The sequence below is a fragment of the Cricetulus griseus genome, assembly GCF_003668045.3.
Source record: "Cricetulus griseus strain 17A/GY chromosome 1 unlocalized genomic scaffold, alternate assembly CriGri-PICRH-1.0 chr1_1, whole genome shotgun sequence".
Classification (NCBI taxonomy): domain Eukaryota; kingdom Metazoa; phylum Chordata; class Mammalia; order Rodentia; family Cricetidae; genus Cricetulus; species Cricetulus griseus.
Window position 1 is genome coordinate 188320504 of NW_023276807.1, and position 19487 is coordinate 188339990.

General features: G+C 43.2%; 2 protein-coding genes across 5 annotated transcripts in view; one reads left to right on the plus strand and one right to left on the minus strand.

The window, feature by feature from the left end:
* Sh3bp5 (SH3 domain binding protein 5) overlaps positions 1–12866 on the plus strand; it is a 65574-nt gene extending 52708 nt beyond the window's left edge. The window contains exons 5-9 of the mRNA XM_027389524.2: positions 5876–6006; positions 7880–7922; positions 8593–8812; positions 10775–11035; positions 11360–12866. Of these exons, the coding sequence (XP_027245325.1) occupies positions 5876–6006; positions 7880–7922; positions 8593–8812; positions 10775–11035; positions 11360–11577 (873 nt within the window). The 3' untranslated portion in view covers positions 11578–12866. The remainder of the gene's footprint in view (positions 1–5875; positions 6007–7879; positions 7923–8592; positions 8813–10774; positions 11036–11359) is intronic.
* Positions 12867–13875: 1009 nt separating this feature from the next.
* Positions 13876–19487, minus strand: part of Capn7 (calpain 7) — a 41324-nt gene continuing 35712 nt past the window's right edge. For 2 of the 4 annotated variants that reach the window (XM_035452604.1, XM_027389523.2), the window contains 5 exons: positions 17574–17719; positions 16743–16805; positions 16153–16283; positions 15131–15223; positions 13876–15042 (listed from right to left, as the gene is read on the minus strand). In XM_035452604.1, coding sequence (XP_035308495.1) covers positions 14898–15042; positions 15131–15223; positions 16153–16283; positions 16743–16805; positions 17574–17719 — 578 coding nt within the window. In that variant the 3' untranslated portion in view covers positions 13876–14897. The other 2 variants (XM_035452606.1, XM_035452605.1) reach the window with 2 other exon arrangements.

Sequence of the window (19487 nt, forward strand, 5' to 3'; positions counted from 1 at the left end):
CGAGGCTGAGAAAATTCTTACTGGGTCAGATGTAGACAAACCTAAACCAGCCACAGGCCTGCCTTTCCTTTTGAATCTCTTGCCCTCCAAAGCTGTAGACCTGTAGCAGCAGGTAAGAGGCCATTTCAGAAATCACCAAATGAGCCTGCTTATGGTGGTGTATGCCTATAATGCCAGACAGGGGGATCAAGGCTAACCGAGAAAGAAACCACTGCATCTGTTACTATGAAATCAGAAAATCCACATTTTAGGGCTGGAGAGATGGCTCAGAGGTTAAGAGCACTGACTGCTCTTCCAGAGGTCCTGAGTTCAATTCCCAGCAACCACATGGTGGCTCACAACCATCCCTTATGAGATCTGGTGCTCTCTTCTGACGTGCAGGCATATGTGGAGGCAGAATGTAGTATACATAATAAGCAAAATCTATAAAAAAAAAAAAAAATCCACATTTTAGTCATGGGGCTAATGGTAGTGGATAGCTGCCCACAGAGAGGCCTCCTGAGACCCTCACACTGTCCACAAGGCACCACATGCTTAGTCTTTGGAAACAGTGTTCTGGGGTCTGCATAAAACAGTCTGTGGACCTTTACAAGATAGCTTCAGACTCCCTCAGGTCAGTTGGGGCTTCACAGTGGCCCATTGGCCCCCTGATGTGTACCCTTTGGCCACCAAAACAAAGGACCTAGGCATCTGGTTCATGTGGTGTGGTGGCAGCAACCTGTGTGAATCGGTGGGGAGTTGTGGGTCACGAGCCAGGCCTTCCTAGCATGTGTGGCAGTTCCTTTTCCTTGGTCTATCATGGTTGCATAGCCAGGATGAATCTCCTTGAACTGGTGAGAAATGATCCTCATCTTGGAACAAGTAGCTTGGTAGTACAACAAGTGCATGCCCTTAGTCCATAAGAAGTCAAATCCATCCCTGGTAATAGGGGAGAAAAAAATATAAAAGTGCTCTCCAGACCATGACCTTTCCCCTACCTCACTACCCTATACAGAGCCTCAGCCTGCAGGGTAATGTAGACCCAATCCTTCCTGCAGTCCTGATGCTCATGTTTGGCTCTGAAATAGCATGAGTGACTGTGACCCTCTGAAGTGAGCATTTCTCCCAATGGGACTCATGTGGACTGTTTCCCAGACCTCGTGGGGCTAGCATGCTGGGGCTGCCCTAGCAGAAGGCCAGGCAGAGACTGGCTGACTTATGGAGATGCCAGAAAGCCTGTTTCATTAGGGGAATGGAGCTTCTTATAACATTAGATGGCCGTACTTGAAGCTTTAGCAGAAGCTAACACCCTAGATCTTAGGAGTCCCGATATTCTCTAGTGGTCACATGTAACATCATAGACAGGCCATGGGGACAGTTCTCGGCTAGGTGCTGGCAAACAGCAAGTGGTTCCAGTATCCCTGCCAAGCCTGCAGCTGAGCAACCTCCCTTGGGGTGCATGGCTGTGTCTGCAGTTCCTCAGCACCAGAGGGAGGTTTGGCGGCAGAGACATCTCCAGCACTTGACTGCTTTGATATTGAAGCAGTCTTTTGGGGAAGGCAATGGCTTTCAATTCTCTGAGACAGGAGTGCTGGCAGCCTGGCAGAGAGGAATTGGCTTTCCTGATGTCTGCTCAGAGGACCAGATGGAGGGAGAGGGAAATGTGGCTTGGACACAGGAAGGCAGTCCTTGTTGATGAGCTGGCAGCAGGGGCCCCTGGAGAGGACAGGATAGGACGTGGCCAGCCTCTCCTCAGGCTTCCAGGATGGCTGTGAAGGCTGGGATGGAAGAAGAGTCTCTGCCTGGAAGACTGCTTGAAGAGGTCAAGGGCCATCTTATGCCCCCTCCTTAGTGTAGAGGAAACAACCTGGAGCTATTCAGTGAGGCTGTGAGGAGATGGGAAAGCCCCTTTCCGCCTGGATGGATGTTTCAGGTTAGAGAGAGGCTGTGGATGAGCCCCCAGGACAAGGCCCATGTTGGAAGAATATTTTAAACCACCTGAATGAAGGAGAAGACCTCTTTCATCTAAGACAGTTGTTTCCTTGAGCTAAGTTCACCTTAGGCCTTCTAGCTCAAAGAAGGGCATGGAGAGCTGAGCACCATTGCCCATCTTGTGTGTGTCCTGTGTGGTCATGCCATGGCAGTGGCAAATGGGACATAGGGATGCAGAAGAAAGCTGTAGCCTGTTAGAAGTGTTTCGTCCAAGCCGGGCATGGTGGTACATGGGATACCTGTACCATGTTCCAGATGGTATGGGGATACACGGAGAATACAGACATCTCAAATAATGAAACCCAAACCAGCTACATACTGACTCCCACCAACTACCCGAAATGCGACATACTCAAGACCCCTCTCCAAATGCTGCCTCTGCTATCACAGCTCTGCTGAGTGGCCAGAGCTAGGCCAGCTGCCTGGACCCCACACTGCTTCGAATAATCCATATTGCAGCGGGAGCATTCATACCCTGCTAGGCTGTTAACTCCAGGTTTGGCTTCTTGTTCTTTGCCACAGTAGGTACCTGACCGGTGTAAGTGGCTCTGAAGTGTGAGAGTGGTGGTGGCAGTAAAACAAAAGAGCACCTTGTAGAGATGGGAACAAGGATCCCAAGTCTGGACTAAATACCTGACCAACGGGAGCCTCCAGGAGCCAGGGGTGGCCCAGGGAAGGCATTCCTCTGTGGCTCCATCTCTGTTGCCCCATGCTGGCCCACATTTCCCTGGGGGGGAGCTTCTGTCCCTGGGCCCCAACCTTGCCTCCCTGTCACGCCTGCCTTCCTGCCCCCATCACTGCACATGGCTATGCCTGATTCTAGGCTACAGCTGGAGGAGCTCCTTGGTTGCCTAGGCAGTGTACCAAGGTGACATGCTGGGTGGCCACTGGGCAGGAAGCTCTGTGTGTAGTGGTGGGGGTATCTTTCCAGAGCTGGAGGTTGTGTAGGTGGAGAGGCGAGATGCAGACAAAGAATAAGTGTAGTGATAAGGCAAATAGTATAGGGTGAGGCAAAATGTGTGTCACCTTTGAAGGCATTACCGGCAGTGTAGCCACCTGCTTGGGGCATTTGGGTGCTTAAGTTTAAACAGCCTTTGCTTGTTTGCAGCCTGGGAGCTGAGGTGGAATGAGGGCCTATGTACAGATGGGGAGAGCTTGCTTCTCCCAGGAGACACTTTCTGTTCAGCAGCTTTTCAGTTGTGTCTACTTCAAGTGGATCCATTTGTTTCCATACATACAGAACTCCCTGTAAAAGAACAAATCACTTCTGAAGTGTTGTCTGAGAAGCATGGGGTTTTCAGTTTTTGTAAAAATTAGGCCAATAATTCATTAAAAGCCCAGCCTAGGGGTGGTGTGTGCCTTTAATCCCAGTACTCAGGAGGCAGAGGCAAGATCTCTGTAAGTTTAAAGCCAGCCTGTTCTGCCAAGTGAGTTTCTGGACAGCCAGAACTGTTATACAGAGAAACCCTGTCTCGAAAAACCAATAATAATAATAATAATAATAATAATAATAATAATAATAATAATAATAAAACTCATTTAACGCTTAAGATTCAAGACTAGACTGGAATTACTGCTGTTTCCCCAAGTGTCAAGCACGAGATACTTTTAGTGTGTTTTGTTTCATTGTGAAATATTTGTGTTGGAATAAAAAAGGGAAGGATTCTTCTAACTCCCGAGGAGTGGTAGTCACTTTAGTCAGCATGCTGTCTCTCTGTAGCCTCTTTTCTCTCCTCTTTTCCTTAGAAATTATACCTTTATAAAACACACATATTGTAATAAGGTGAAAGCATAATTATTCCACAAGCATAAAAATATTATCATGGCAGTGGCTTGACCTGATAAAAGAGGAAATTACTATGTTATACAAGCTCCTAATAATTTGGATTCAAGTAATTGGACTTCATCATTAATCAAAAAAAAAAAAATGGCCCACAGCTTAGTCTACAGGGCAATCTGTAGGAAGGAGTGACTCCCTCTTAAGTCAAGCTGACAAAAATTAACCAGCACTGTTGGCCCCTTGTCAGCTTGATACATGAACACATCACTATTAAACCATGTTCCTGAGACCTCTTATTAATATCACAATATAAAATACAGGCTAGAGCCAGACATGTGGTGCATAACCTTTCATCCTAGCAGTCAGGAGGTTGAGATAGAGGGATCTTTGAAAATTCAAGGTCAGCTGGCCCTACAAATTGAGTTCCAGGCCAGCCAGAGCTACACGATAAGACCCTGTCTCAAAAACGATAAATTACAGCCAAACATTGCAAAGTCCCCTGGGCTGGAGAGATGGACTCAGCAGTAAAGAGTACTGGCTGTTTTTCCAGAGAACTCAGGTTGTATTCCCAGTGCCCACCTGTTGGCTTATAACTGCCTGTAACTCCAATTCCAGGGGATCCAACACCCTCCTCTGGCTTCTACAGGTAACAGGCACTCGTGTGGTACACAGACATACATGCAGGCAAAACACTCACATAAAATAATAAAACACATCTAAAAACATTTTTAAAGTCTCACTGTCAAAATATTCAGCACAAAAAGTTCAAAGTCTCTTAACTGTGGGTTTCTGAAAAAAAAAGTTAAATACTTTCTTCAAAGGGAATATATAATCAAGTCAAAGAAAAACCCAACATCCAGCAGTATAAACTGAATTCTGTAGTCTCTGTCCAGTATCTGGAACTCACTCATAATGTGATCCAGAGAGCCTGGACAGCCCCACCTCTCCAGCCTTTGCACCCACAGCTTGTCTCATAGACTCAGGCTACCTCCACTCTATATCTGGTCCCTCCTTGGTGGTTGTTCCATAGTTCTAGCATCTCCAATATCCTGGGGTCTCCACTTCACCAGTCACTTCTGCTGGGTGCTTATGATGCCAGCCAGTCCTGTTTCTTTCCTTGATCGAACCAATCTTGGGGTCATTACTGAACCAGGGCTGACTGGACGACAGAGAATGCCAGTGATCTTTCCATGAACTTCTCTACCCTCGTCACAGACACCATAGACAGAGCTCTCTACAGGTGTCCTGCCAGGGTCTAGGAGAGTAGCCAAGGACCATACCCCTTCCCACCCCTCCCCTTGGGTTAACAGAGACTGACCCCGTGACCTGGTCTCACTTCGTCTGTTGCCGATCCTCTGGTTCTGCAGTATAGTGTGGCTGTATGTAGAAGACAGGGTCAGTAGCTGTCCTCACAGTTCTCTCAGGTCAGGCCTTACTCTGATGCTTCATTAAAGACAGGGAAGACCAACACTGTCATGGCTCTCTTCAGTTTGGGGCGCTCAGGACTCTTGCTGTTGCCTTATCAGTAGGTTTAATGCCATGTTCCCACCAGAACTCTGCCTTTCTCTTGATGGCAGATTTTTGCAGACCTCAAACTCTAATATGAACAACTTCGTTTTAATTATAACTGATTAAATGTGAAGTCTGACCCTTTTGTGTTCTGGACTTTTCTGTGCCTAGCTAACTTCAGGACCTTTGGGAAAGGCTACCCACTGGCTTTTCTGCCATCATGCCTAGTTTTGGTCTTTTTCATTTTAATGTGGCCATTTGGCCATTTGCCTGTCCATCAGGCTGGCCCCAGGGTTCTCCCAGATTCTGCAGGCCCATGCAGAAGAAAATAGATATTGGTTGAATCTGGGTATTTCATAAATTTCTCAAGATTTTTACTTTTTGGTTTTATTTCCCAGTCATTGCTGTAGACAACTTGGGTATGTTATCTGGCAGGCTTTTTCAATATATATCAGAAAGAAAGCGGATCCTGTTTTATTGACATTTAATCTTAATCTTCCTGTAGATTTACCCAAGGAACCTCCTCTTGTTTTTTAAATGACATGAGTATAAGCAGTATGCCAGCAGGGAGCTGTTCTGGGCTTGACCAGGCTGGTCTTTGCTGTTGTTTGAAAGGTCATGGAGGCTGAGCAGACCAAGACAAGGAGTGAACTGGTACACAAGGAGACAGCAGCCAGGTACAATGCTGCCATGGGCCGTATGCGGCAGCTGGAGAAGAAACTCAAGCGAGCCATCAACAAGTCCAAGTAAGTCTGGGCACATCCTTCCCTAGATGGGAGTGGCTCTTGTCTGCATCTGCTCCACCTTTTACCTACTTTCACTGAGGGACTGCCTAAGCAAGCACTTTATATAGGTAGGCTCTGGCAGGGGTGCTGGCAGGAGGCAGGAGAATTGCTCCAGATACGACTTTCATGACTTTCACAGAAAAAAAGGAATTTCCAAAGCAAACCATTATCTGGCTGTAGGCTATGCTTGGGGGAACTCGGCTTGTACTTCCAGCTTTGTAGCTGATGGTGTGGACTGGACAAGGCCCTGCCCCTCAGTTCACCTGTCAGCATAGTAGGAGTGAGTTCTGCTTGTCATTCATGGTCTCTGTGGATCAAGAGCTGATGAAATGCTACAAGATTGATCAGTGGCGCTTTCCCTAAGCTCTTCTCCCTAGTATCCCTCTGTATGTTGACAAAGTAACAATTATAGTGGGAAAACATGACTGGAGAGACAGGGTCCCTGCTTCATTCACTGGGCCTCCAAGAGAGAGGACCCAACAGTGAGTCAGAACTGGGACAGAAAGTAGGTGCTATTGTCTGCTCCTCCTGGGACTGGGCAGCTAGAAGCTTGACAGAGAGCCTGTGTTCAGGTGAGAGAACATGCCAGGTAAGTAAGAAGTTACTAAAGGATGAGGTTGGTCCTCTTCTCTGTACTGCCCCGTATCTTCTCCTGGACTTGTCCTCTGATTTCTGCCTGCTCCCTCATGTTCACATGCATCTATAGACAATGTTCATGTTTGTTACTGCCATTCAGTAGATATATGTGACCTTCTGGGGAGACACAGCTGGGAGAGGTGGTGAGGGCTCCTGGAAATCCCTCCCCTCCCCCATGGCTGAGGGAGAAGCCTTTCATGCTGCTTGCTTTGTTTGGTGTGAATACATGGAGTTTGAAGACCCTGGTGCCCTCTGTACACTTCTCTCTCACTTGACCTGCCCACTCATCATTGAGGAAACAAACTCCCTGTGGCCACACTCTGCCAACCTGTCAAGATAACTTTGGATGACTCTTGCCTGCCTGTGAAACTAGATGCCAGTCTGTGCCTTCCATAGAATGGCTTCTGGGGCTCTGGTAGGTCCACTCCTCCTTCCTGTTGCCTTGGTCACACTCCCTTCCCTTGTTCTCCATCTTTGACATTCATGTTCACATTTCTTTTACTTGGACATCTCATACACCCACCATACTTTTCTCTACACCTTGGCTGGGCTGATATCCACTCTGTTTGGCCACTAAAAGGAGCTTATGCCCACATCTCAGATTTTCCTTATGCACCAAAGAGGTCCTGCAATGTGTTGTCATCAGCAATTACAGATGCAGGACTAAGGAAAATTTGACAGAGGAGAAACAGCTCAGACACTAAAGCTGCTACAAAGTGCCAGCTCTTCTGTCTGACCCAGAGTTTGGGGGACTTGACTTTTTCCTTGCCTGATTGTTTCACTGACTAACCTACCCTTGATCACCTGTACAAGAGGACTGACTTGAGGTTGAAGACATGGCAGCCCTGCTATACCCAGCTGACAGCGAGTGGTATTGCTTCCTTCCATAGTTGGTCTCAGCAGAGGGAATGTTTTTAGCACCTGTTCCTCAGCCCATCTTTTTTATTGGTCAGTAGATCCAAGCAGTCTTCCTAGAGTAAAACAAACCAGGATGCAAGGTTTCCAAAATCTTGAGACGGGAGTGAGGTGACTACTGAACTTATGTATCTACTGAAGCCTTAGGTGAGCCAGTAGCTCTGCTGGTATCTTTGGAACTGCCGTGGCCTAAATCCTGAATGGCCCGACTAGCTTAAGTGGGTGTATCTACAGGAGTTCACCATGCAATCCTATTCTTACATTTTCTTCCTGTCTTTTGCAGGCCTTATTTTGAGCTCAAGGCAAAGTACTACGTGCAGCTCGAGGTATGTGTGACCTTGGATTTGCCACCGTTTTGTTCTCCACCCCTTCTCACACTCAAAACTCAACTTTAGTGTGGTATAGCAGGCCTTCAGATGACACAATGTGCTGTGAGAGAATGGAGAAACGTATTCCTAGACTTTAGTTTTCAGATAGTCTTGGGTGTTGTCTGGAGCTATTGCCACTTGCTCGCTGAATTGCACTAACTTACTAGGTCTCAGTGTGAGCTCCCAAGATAAGCAGTCCTGGAAACTTTTTCGTAGTACAGTTCCCAGGCTCTCCACCCTACTGTCAGAATCTTTGGGGGTTGGGTCAGCAGTCTGCATTGTAAGTGGCCCTACAGACAATTCAGATACGGGGGCCAAGAACTTCTGTCTGGGACCAAGTGAGGAGGCTTCAGGACTTGATGTATCTATTGTTCCTTCTCTGAGGGCTACATTCTATTAATAACCATTTCTGCATGTTCTTGTCTGTCACACGGACTGGTGTTGAGATGTAATGATTTTCTTTATAGTGAATGGGTAGCCATGATGAAAGTAACTGGATCCTCCTTAAGGCCATCATGATCATGTCAGGCGTTTTAGGAAGTTCTATGCTGTAATCATGTGAAACCCCTCTCTCAATGGGGATATGCAGAGCCACTTTGACTTACCAGGCCCTCCATCTTTCAATTAGCAACTGAAGAAAACAGTGGATGACCTTCAGGCCAAGCTGGCCCTGGCCAAAGGCGAGTATAAGGCAGCCCTGAAGAGCCTGGAGAGGATCTCAGATGAGATACATGAGCGGCGACGTTCCAATGCCATGGGTCCTCGGGGCTGTGGCGTGGGGGCTGAGGGCAGCATCACATCAGTGGAGAACCTGCCTGGGAGCAAACCTGAGCCTGATGCCATTTCTGGTGAGTCTCTCCAGCAGGGATCACACAAGCATGTGTGATCTGCTTTCAGGGCTATCTTATCCCACAGTCCCTATCCTTTGTCCATCACTTAAGAATTGGAGAGTTGGGGGCTGGAGAGATGGCTCAGAGGTTAAGATCACTGACTGCTCTTCCAGAGGTCCTGAGTTCAATTCCCAGCAACCACATGGTGGCTCACAACCATCTGTTATGAGATCTTCTGCCCTCTTCTGGTGTGCAGATATACATGGAAGCAGAATGTTGTATACATAATAAATATTTAAAATCTTAAAAAAAAAAAAGAATTGCAGAGTTTGGCAACCCTGCAGGCTGTTTGATGGTTTCTCATGTTTTGTGGGACACTGTGTTCATTGGCTTGCTACTGAATGTTAGCATTCTGTGGTCAAGTAAGTTTGGAAAGTGTTCCACCTCCACCCCTCTTAAATAGTCTAAGTACATATTACAACATTCAAGACTTGAAGTTCTGAGGACAGATTTAAAAGGGACTTGGGACCCAGATTTGATTGTGACCCCACTTTACCACTGCACATGGGCTAGTGGGCCTTCATGTGTTAGCTGCTTCAGCTTTGTGACGGGGACAGTGTCTCCTATGGTAAGGAGGGTTGTGAGAAGTGACAGCTGGCAGGTCTCCCTGGGGTCTGACCACATGGGTCTCTTCTGTCCAGGCATATCCTGTGCAGATAGGATAGAGGACTGACCTAATTTCTGTTTATCAAGAAAACTACACTGTGACACTCAACACTTCACAACTTTTCTTTTCTTTTCTTGTGGAATAATCCATTGTGGCTCTTTTAGGCCCTGTCTTCAGACATTCTTTTTTGTTTTTCCTTATTAGTATTATCTTTAAAAATAATTTGTGTATGAGTGTTTTTCCTACATGTGTATCTATGTATACCACATGCTTGCCTTGTGTTAGAAGATGTCAGATGCTCTGGAATTGCAGGCATTTGTGAGCTTCTATGCGTATGTTGGGAATCAAACCTGGGTCCTCTGGAGGAGCAGCAGGTGCTCTTAACCACTGAGCCATTTCAAGCCCCATCCTCAGCAATTCTTGAAAGCCATCAACAAATGCTGAGTTGCCAGGTTGAAGGGAAATGAAACTATAATGTAATCAGTGGCTATGAGTGAGTTACTTTATACATCACTTCATTAATCCTGTCCATAGAGCATTTGAGCAGTCAAGTTGCTTGACAAGGCCACACAGTCAACAGTGGAGTTAGGATCTGAATTCATTCAGTCTGTCTGAAGCAGTATAGTACTTAGAACAATCCTCTCAGGAATGCTAGAGGCCATTTTTAAAGATGCCATAGGTGTAAAGGGAACTAGGAAGGATTTTAGAAGCGAGAATGCAGTCTGAGAGGCTCTGAAAACAAGATGGTATGTCTCTGTGCCTTGGTTATTCTGGTCCACAGATTCAGGCACAGTCAGAGCATTGAAAATGAATGTTCTTTGTTGCAAACAGTTAAGGGCATCTCGTGAGATCAGAAGATACTACAGACATTCCAACAGCTCTTGCTGCTTACGCCAGAAGGAAGACCTTCAGTCTTCACTGTAAGATTGCCTCTGTGTAGGACACATTTCAAAGGGCTAGTGTCTAAATTTATCTGTCTTCCCTTTCCTTCAGTGCTGGGGATGGAAACCAGGCCTTTGTATATACTAGACACGCACTCTGCCCTAGCCATCCCTAGCTGTCCTTTATCTAGGTAGCACTTGCTGGCACAGAATTAGAGCAGGAGTTAAATTCCTCTAGAACACAAACTTTGCACAGGAGCTAGCTGCTGCTTCCTTTCAAATGCTCTGGAGGCTGGTCAGAAGAAGGCTCAGGAAGGTTGTAGGTCCTGCCGACTCCATGCTGTGGGACTGCCTGCCCGCAGAGAGCAAGCCTTTAGGAACTGGGGTACTACTTAGCAGACTCCATGTGACTGATGTTCTCTCTCACCATAGTGGCTTCCGAAGCCTTTGAAGACGACAACTGTAGCAACTTAGTGTCTGAAGATGACTCAGAAACCCAGTCTGTATCCAGCTTTAGTTCAGGACCAACAAGTCCATCTGAAATTCCTGACCAGTTCCCTGCAGTGGCAAGACCCGGCAGCTTGGATCTGCCCAGCCCTGTGTCCCTGTCTGAATTTGGAATGATGTTTCCAATACTGGGCCCTCGAAGTGAATGCAGTGGGGCCTCCTCCCCTGAATGTGAGGTGGAACGAGGTAAGTTGCAACCCAACTTGTGGATTGTTTGTGCCTTTGCTTGGGCTCTGCCTGACCAGCTTCAATAACATAGAACTTAGGTCCTTTGTCTCTCCTTAGAACAGTCCCCTTCACTGGTTTGATTCCTAGCTACAAAATGAGGATGAGTGTATCTCTAAAGATACACACTAAGGAATAAATGCAGTGTATCACCCAGTGCTGGAGAACCCCTGAGATGCATGGTGGGTGGCGTGGGAACTGCAGAGGGCTCAGGCGGCTGATGCCAGTGCCTATGGTACTCTTGGAACTGTCAACTCCCATTTGGCAACCTTTGTATCTCTACAGGAGACAGAGCAGAAGGGGCTGAGAATAAAACGAGTGACAAAGCCAACAACAACCGCATTTTCGGCAACAGCAACAGTGGTGGTAGCAGGGGCAGGAGCCAAAGCAGCACATCCCTTGAGGGCCAGACCTTGGAAACCCGTATGAAGCAACTCTCTCTACAATGCTCAAAAGGAAGAGATGGGATTATTGCTGACATAAAAATGGTGCAGATTGGCTGATCCATGTGCAATGGATGGCTATGGATGGCTATGACCCATGTGCAAATCACATTTATACATGAAACTCAAGAAACATCGTGCCAATAATCATTTAACATAAGCCAAATAGTATGCATTTACTCTAAACTGCACTAACCAAGTTTCAGTGATCTTGAGGGCTGAAGAATTTCCCTCTGATAAGAGCTCTTGGGCTGGTGTGTTTTTCAGAGCAGAGCCATTGCAGATAAACTGTGACCAGGGTCACAGCCTTTGCAGAACATTCCCTGTAGCGGCAGTGTGGAAGCAATAACTAGTTTCTGTGAAAGAACCTGAGCCAGGAGGAGAACTGGACACTTAGCCAGACTGGGGTCACCAGCCTACATCTCTATCCCCTCTGCCCCCTCTGTTTGGGGAAACTGAGATGTTTTCTCCATTATATCACAGGGCACCAAAATAATTTTCAAACTCACACAAAAACTCAAGTGTTCAGAACACATTGTTTTGACCTAGTGAAAGCTTAAAAACAATGCCAAGAACACAATTCATCTTCATCACCTCTGGTGCTCAGAGGGGGATTTAAAAAAAAAAAAAAAAAAAAAAAAAAAAAGCATGTCTTCTGGGACACCAATTAAAACCATTTCCTAGGAAAGCCACCATGAACTGCACTTTTGGGGGGTGGGAAAGGTGAATGAATGCCAATGTGGGGATGGGTAATGAGGTTGCAGGGACATAGCATAGAGGGGATTTGTGGCTGTGGGAGGCTCTATAGCCTGACTTTAGCCTGCCAGCCAAGGGGGGGTATATTCTAAGACAAGTGCATGTGAAGAATGGTTGCCACTGTTCTATCTAGACTGACAAGAAGTTAATTTCTCTGTAGGCTGTAACTTCTACAATAATTGCAATTATTTAAGGTTTATGCTGCACCTAGTATTCCTTAGAGGAAACGGTCCTTAAAGCTAGGAAAGGGAGTGGGCATGTACTGGCAAAGGCTGGTAAATAGAAGCAATGGATGCCATGATAATAGTGTGTTTAGACTTAGTGTTTATGGTTATGCATATTTAGGGCACTGTATTTTATCTGTCCTGTTTTATTGATTTGGCTTTTCTGAAGAAAAAAGCACCCCCTCCTCCATTTCTTAATTGTCTCTTAATTCTGTCACAGCTTGTATATTTTAGCCATGTATGTATAGCTTCATACAACAGTGGTTTCTCCTTTTTTATTGATGGATACAGTATCCTAATTACAAGGTTATTTTGTACTTGTTTTAATACCTTGAGGGTAATAAAAACTAAGAAAACTTTGTGACTTCAGATGAGAAAGCCTGCTGTTGTCTTACTCTGGGAAATGCCATCGCTTTAAGAAAGCCCATAGAGTGCAGTGGGCATCTGCTCTCTTTTTCAGGTAAGATGGTAATCCTGGTCATTTAAGATCAATCCCAAGGTCTGGATTCGAATTCTACTCATGCATGGTGTTACACAGGTGTGCACCAAGGAGAGACAGGCAGGCAGCCCACAGGTGACACTCAGCTTCACTGGGGTGGGGGTAGGGGTGGGATAGGGGCTAACATCCTGTGATATGGTTTGTCAGTCTGATTTAATTTGTGGTACACCTGGGCACTTTTTCAAAGGAGTATCAGATTTTAATGTATATGCTGCATACTGAAATGTGTTGTGGGATAAGTGCCCAGTTAGTGTTGCCTATTAATGTTCTCAGAAGTCCCTTTCAACTGCTCTGTTCCCTGTAGCCGAGACTTTGTTTATTTCTCCTTCCTATCAACATTTGTGAGGTAAAGTTGTGTAGTTTAATGTTTAGGATCTACCACGGGGGATTTCTGGGTCACCTATCACCCTGAATGTTGTTTCTTCCATTTGCCTTTTAAGTGGGAGTCACACATTTACAGCAGGGAATAGAAGATAGAATTTTCTTGTGTTGGGAATCATAGTACTATATCCCTTACTTGGGCACTGGGGCTTCATAATCTGGCCTCTGACCTCAATTCCCCATCCCCATCAGCCTGGGAATGCACAACCTTTGACCTGGCTCCTGTTTCACAGTGCTCCTCACATTTCCAAGTTAAAGCAGGGCCACTGTTGCCATCATGGCCTTCTTACTTTCTCTGCAATGTTGGGATTCGCTACTCTTTTGACTTTATTTCAAGTTTATATGGCCAAGTGAAATCTCATTGATACAAATCTTCCAACTACTGAAGTAAAAGCTATCCCTGAATCATGTATTTTCATGCACATCTATCTTTTATAAGGAATACAGTAGATTAATCCAATAAATCAAGTTCTGAAGGTTAAACTAAAGACACTTTCCATAAGTATAAATATTTTATTTCAATTAAAGGCAGTAGAAATAGTTTTGATAATTATAAAGTAGAGACAATGACAGATCCCATCCTATTTTTCAGAATTTTTAAATCTTGAGCATCATTCTGTACTGATGATTTTTATGTAAACAAATGGGAATTTACACAACACTAATTCCTGGCAACTTACTTTTTATGAATGCTGTATAACTCCATCACCACCTACTAAATTCTCAAGGACTTTCCAAATCCCTGTTATGAAAGCACCAACTACAGAGCAATTTAAAAACTCTACACGCTAAACTTTAAAATTTCCAGTCTCAGATTACTACATTCACCAACCTGCTAAGAATTAAAACAGCAACAATAACTATACCTCAGTTCTCTCTACAATGGATGAGATACAATGTATCTAACACTGACAATCTTCATTCTTAAGCCTGAGCATCTTCATGCTAAGCTAAATAGTACTTTTTAAAGCTTTATTCTCTCATAACATCTAGGCAACAATAAACATTTAAAGACACAATTAAAATTTAAAATTAATTATGACATTCATTTGGTAATTAGTTGCCTAAGATGTATGGTGGGGTTCAACATGAACAAGTTAAACTCACCTGCTCTGTAAAAATGGGAAACATAATGTAACTATTTCAAGATACTAAAATAGCCTGCTCTTGCATTCAGGGGATCTGTGACCCTCATCTTTCTAATCTTGTTTCAGTTCCCTTGTCCTGTTAGCAAAAGCATCTCACAGTGATAGCTGAATCTAATCTATAATCATAATTTTTATACAAAGTAGCCCTAAATACATGCCAACTCTGTATGCACAAAACCATGTAAACAGTCCTTTAGATGATTAAGGTAATTCTGACTATGTACAGTTCTTACCAAACACCATGACAAGTACCAGATTCCACTGTAACCTGTTTCTGTTTGAATTCCATTCTGACGGTTTACCGTCATGATTTGTCTCTGAAGAGTTGATGACTGCTAAGTATAGAATCCAGTAATAGTTGAGGATTCTCTATCATTGGAGTTGTGTTGTCTTGATGGGGACAGTACTATTAAAGTCCAAGAAAAAAGGTCCTTCTTGTTTAGGCAAAAAAGTACTGGGGATGATATTGAAGATCCCAGCAGGTATATTTTCCAATTCTAAGTAGCAAAATCCACACCTACATTCAGGGAAAATAAGATAAGGTTTACAGACCATCGTGTTACATAATAAAGTATACACTGAACACAAACAAAATGCCAACTTACCTATAGTCACCACTAGATTTCCTCTGAAAACAATGAGGACCAGAATCTCCAATTATGGAAACTGCTACAACCTCAAATCCAACACTGTATTGCCTAGCATTAAAATCAAACAGCATTCCTATATTAGTAAACTTTCAAATACATACTGTAAAGTGTGGGTGAACTATCCAAGAATGTATATGCATATATGCTTCAATTTTTACCAAGAGGAAACAGTACTCTGAAACATAATTTCTATTTAGTTTTGAAATCAAATCCATAAAGACTAATAATGCATCAAGCTTACCTTAAAACAGACTTTTTGCTTTTTGAGACAGGGTCTCAGTAAGTAGCTCTGATTGTCCCAGAACTCACTATGTAGATCAAGCTGGCCTCAAACTCAGAGAAATCTTTGCCTCTGCCACCTGAGTGCTGGAATTAAAGGCATTGAGCCATCACTCCAGGCTAGACTTTTTTTTTTTTTTTAAACTACAGGCTTCCCAAGGAATAATATAAAAGATAAAACATCATTTAACATAAATTTCTAAATGAAATATTGTCATTGTAATCAACAGAAAACCCTACAGAACAGGAGAAAGCACTAACAGAATAGTTAGTATAGCATTCCAAGACTTACTCATTCACAGAAAAAAAATGTTGAACTGTATTTCATACCAGATATTCATCTGTATTATATTCAGGAAGTTATTGTTTACTTTGAACATTTAGTCTGTAATCTAGAACTGATTTTTAGGCATGGTGTGAGATAGGTTAAATTACTATTACACATGGATACTGAAGGCTGACCTCTTTTGTATAATGTCATCATTATCATAAATCCTTTGCCTATGTTTGCACAGATTTGTTTCCAAACTTTGTTCTCTTAAAGTCAGTTTTAATATATCTTCATTAACTTAAAACTAAGGATTTTAAGTTAATGAGGGTATAGCTCAATGGTAGAGTGGTTGCCTAGCATGCACGGACAAGGCCCTAGGTTCAATCGTCAGCACAGAAAGAAAACAAGGCAGCTACTCATCACAAACCTTGGTCCTCTCAGTTCTATCAGTAACGGTCCAGTCTTATCTACATGGAATTGGTAGATGGGGTTATTTTTGTGAGTCTCCTGAAAATTTCCACATCCTCCGGCACTCTGACCACTCCACTTTCCATTAATCTACAAAATAAAGTTTGTCTTAACAAAATTTCACATTCTGATTCCACCATGGTTTGAGTTTGTTTCTTCAATCTTTGTCACTGACCATCTAAGTCTTCATCCAACCAGGCTGCTTTACTATACTCCACCTCTCACTCAATTATTAAATTGTTCTCCCACCAGGAATTCTCCCTAGAAACTTCTGCACTTTTATTTTACCCACAATGCAAGCTATTTTCAAATTCTCTGAGTTCATGCAAGTGGACTTTTAACAAGCAAGGTTATACTAATCCTTTCTCTAGGATTACTTGTTTTCTATTTCCACTGATGATCTTTTATTCTAACCAAAATAGCAAACACTTGTTTCCCTTGATTTCTGTAAAATCCCAGAAAGTGTTTTAACGAGAGTGTGAAAGGAAATGGATTTCCAAAAGGCTAAAAAGAACATTGAGACAGATTACAACCCAAAGACTTTCTTACCCGTTTTGATAAGGTGTATGGTGAAGGGATCTTGGAAAAAGTAAAGCTGCATGCTGAATATACCTAGATTTAAAAAAAATGGTAATTTGTACAAAAAGTTATTCTGAGAAACATCATAGGAACTTATATCATAGGAATTTATAAAGTGTTAAGGGAATCCATTGGATCTATTCTACAGCTAAAAATCAACTTGGGATCAAGTCAGACTTAAGTAACTGGCAACTAGAGGATCTTGTCTTTGTCACTGTGTATGACTTAGGACAAAGTTCCCAATGTCTCTTATTAAAAATCCATTCAAATTGAACTTATTATTTGACAAACAAATCTACGTACAACAAAATAACAATGAACTGAGCAGTATAGGTAAATATAGTTCAAAATTGTTTTTGTTTTTTTTGGGAGGCTTAAGACAAGGTCTCAAGCTGGCTTTGAACTTGAGATCCTCTCGCCTCTGGGATACAGGTGTGTGCTTCCACTACCATGTCCTTTGAAAGTTGTCATTTAATTGCATTTATTAATCTAATATACCACATTATCTCAGGAATAAATCATGAAAATGTATGTGTTCATTCAAAATGTTATTCAAAGTACGACTCACATTTTTACAGAAAATGATTTTTAGAAAAAAAATTTTTCCCTATCACGCTAGAAGCTGAGGTCAAAGTATGTGAATTCAAGGCCAGTCCATAGTGAGCTTAAGGCCATACATAGCAAGGCCCTATCTCAAAATCTTCAAATAATCCCACATGTAAAGCAGAACCTATCATAGACTCTATTACATACAATGCTTTTTCACTACATGGTTTGTTTCATGGTTGGTCAATTTCTTACCCGGACTGTGTAATGAATTGTGTTCTGTTTTTCATACTGAGAAACCACTAAGGTAAAGGTGTGAGTTCCAGGTGTGGTCAGCTTTATCTTAGTCAGGTAATGAGGGCTGTTGATCCGAATCCCATCAATGTATGGAGGTGGGTCAGCTGCACAGTGAGTTTACAGAAGAGATTTTCAAAGCCAGGATTAGCTTTTTTTGAGGTTAACATTTTTTTTAAAAAGACAATAAGTATATAAAGACATCTATGTAGCACACACCCCCAACTTAGAACTAAATAAACCTTGGAGGATGTTAAATTAGCTTCTTGGGGGGGGGGGTTCAAGGCAGAGTTTCTCTGTGTAACAGCCCTGGCTGTCGTGGAACTCTTTGTTGACCAGGCAATCCTTGAATTCACAGAGATCCACCTGCCTCTGCCTCCCAAGTGCTGGGATTAAAGGTGTGCACCACCTGGCTAAATTAGCTTCTTAAAGTTCCTCTTAACCACTAATCTAATCTTCCTTTCACTAATGATTTGGTGGGGCTTTTTTAAAAGGGTTTTTTGTTAACAATGTGTGTGGAGGTCAGAGAGTAACTTGAGGGAGTCAGTCTCCCCTTCCACCATATGGGTGACAGGGATTAGATTCAGGATGCCAAACTTGGCCACCAACACCTTTATCCACTGAGCCATCTCACCAGCCCAGGGGCGAAGTTTGAAATCAGTGTCTCTGTTTATTCTTTTGTTAATGAGAGTGAAAATGCCTGTTCTAGTGTAATGAAAATAAAACTGTAACCCTAGAAGTATTCTGAAAAATGACTACACATAGAAGAGGGAACACTGTTTAACTAGTTTTTTAAAGCAAAAGAGGTAATAAAAGTGTCTGAAATCATAAAATTTTCATGGTAGGAAAATATTTGTTTTTTTTTTTTAAGATTTTATTTATTATGTATACAACATTCTGCTTCCATGTATATCTGCACACCAGAAGAGGGCACCAGATCTTATAACAGATGGTTGTGAGCCACCATGTGGTTGCTGGGAATTGAACTCAGGACCTCTGGAAGAGCAGTCAGTGATCTTAACCTCTGAGCCATCTCTCCAGCCCCCGGGGTTTTTTGTTTTTTGATTACATAATGATCAACATTTGAAAATAGCTAGTTTGACTTGGTATAGACCACTGACCTTATGTGTCAAGCCAACTGCAGAACTGAGAGCACTAAACTGGTAGGTTTAGTGCTTTCTATAACCAGTATAATGGTGAAGAATTCTCATTTTCCTCTGTGACTGAACAAAGAAGGACATCAACTAATTCTGATCCTCTCTAGAGCTACCTTCCTACTGAGCCTGTTCTTGCAAGGTCAATAATGACTACCAGATGCTAAGTCCAACTGCATCTTCTCTAACCTCTCAAACAGCAGGAAACAGAGGTGTTCTCTTTTTTCTCTCTTGGAATACCTTTGCTTAGGTTCTATCAAATTTCACTATATCATCAATTGTTGTCATCAAGCTTTCCAGTAATAGTACAAACTCCTTTGCCCAGCTTCAAGATGTATGATAACCTAAAGGTCAGGTCCTGGGCATTCAGCCTCTATCTACAACTCTCTTCAAGAAGGATTTATATAGTACAGGTTTCATATGTGACCTATATGCCTCTACCTCATCAATCTGCACCTCAAGTCCTTATCCTACCTCATATCCCTACTCAAAATTCAAATTTAACAAGTAAAAATTAACATCTGATTTTACTCTATAACATAATCTGCTCTCTCTTTGCAATCTGACCAATTCTTACCCATCTTGGTAACCACTACACCTTTTACTAACCAAAAAGTCCGAAATCACCATGGATTCCAGGGTACCCCCTACATCAACTCAGCAAGTCCTATACAAACCCCACTGAAAGACAAATCTACAACAACCCAAGTTAAAACCATCA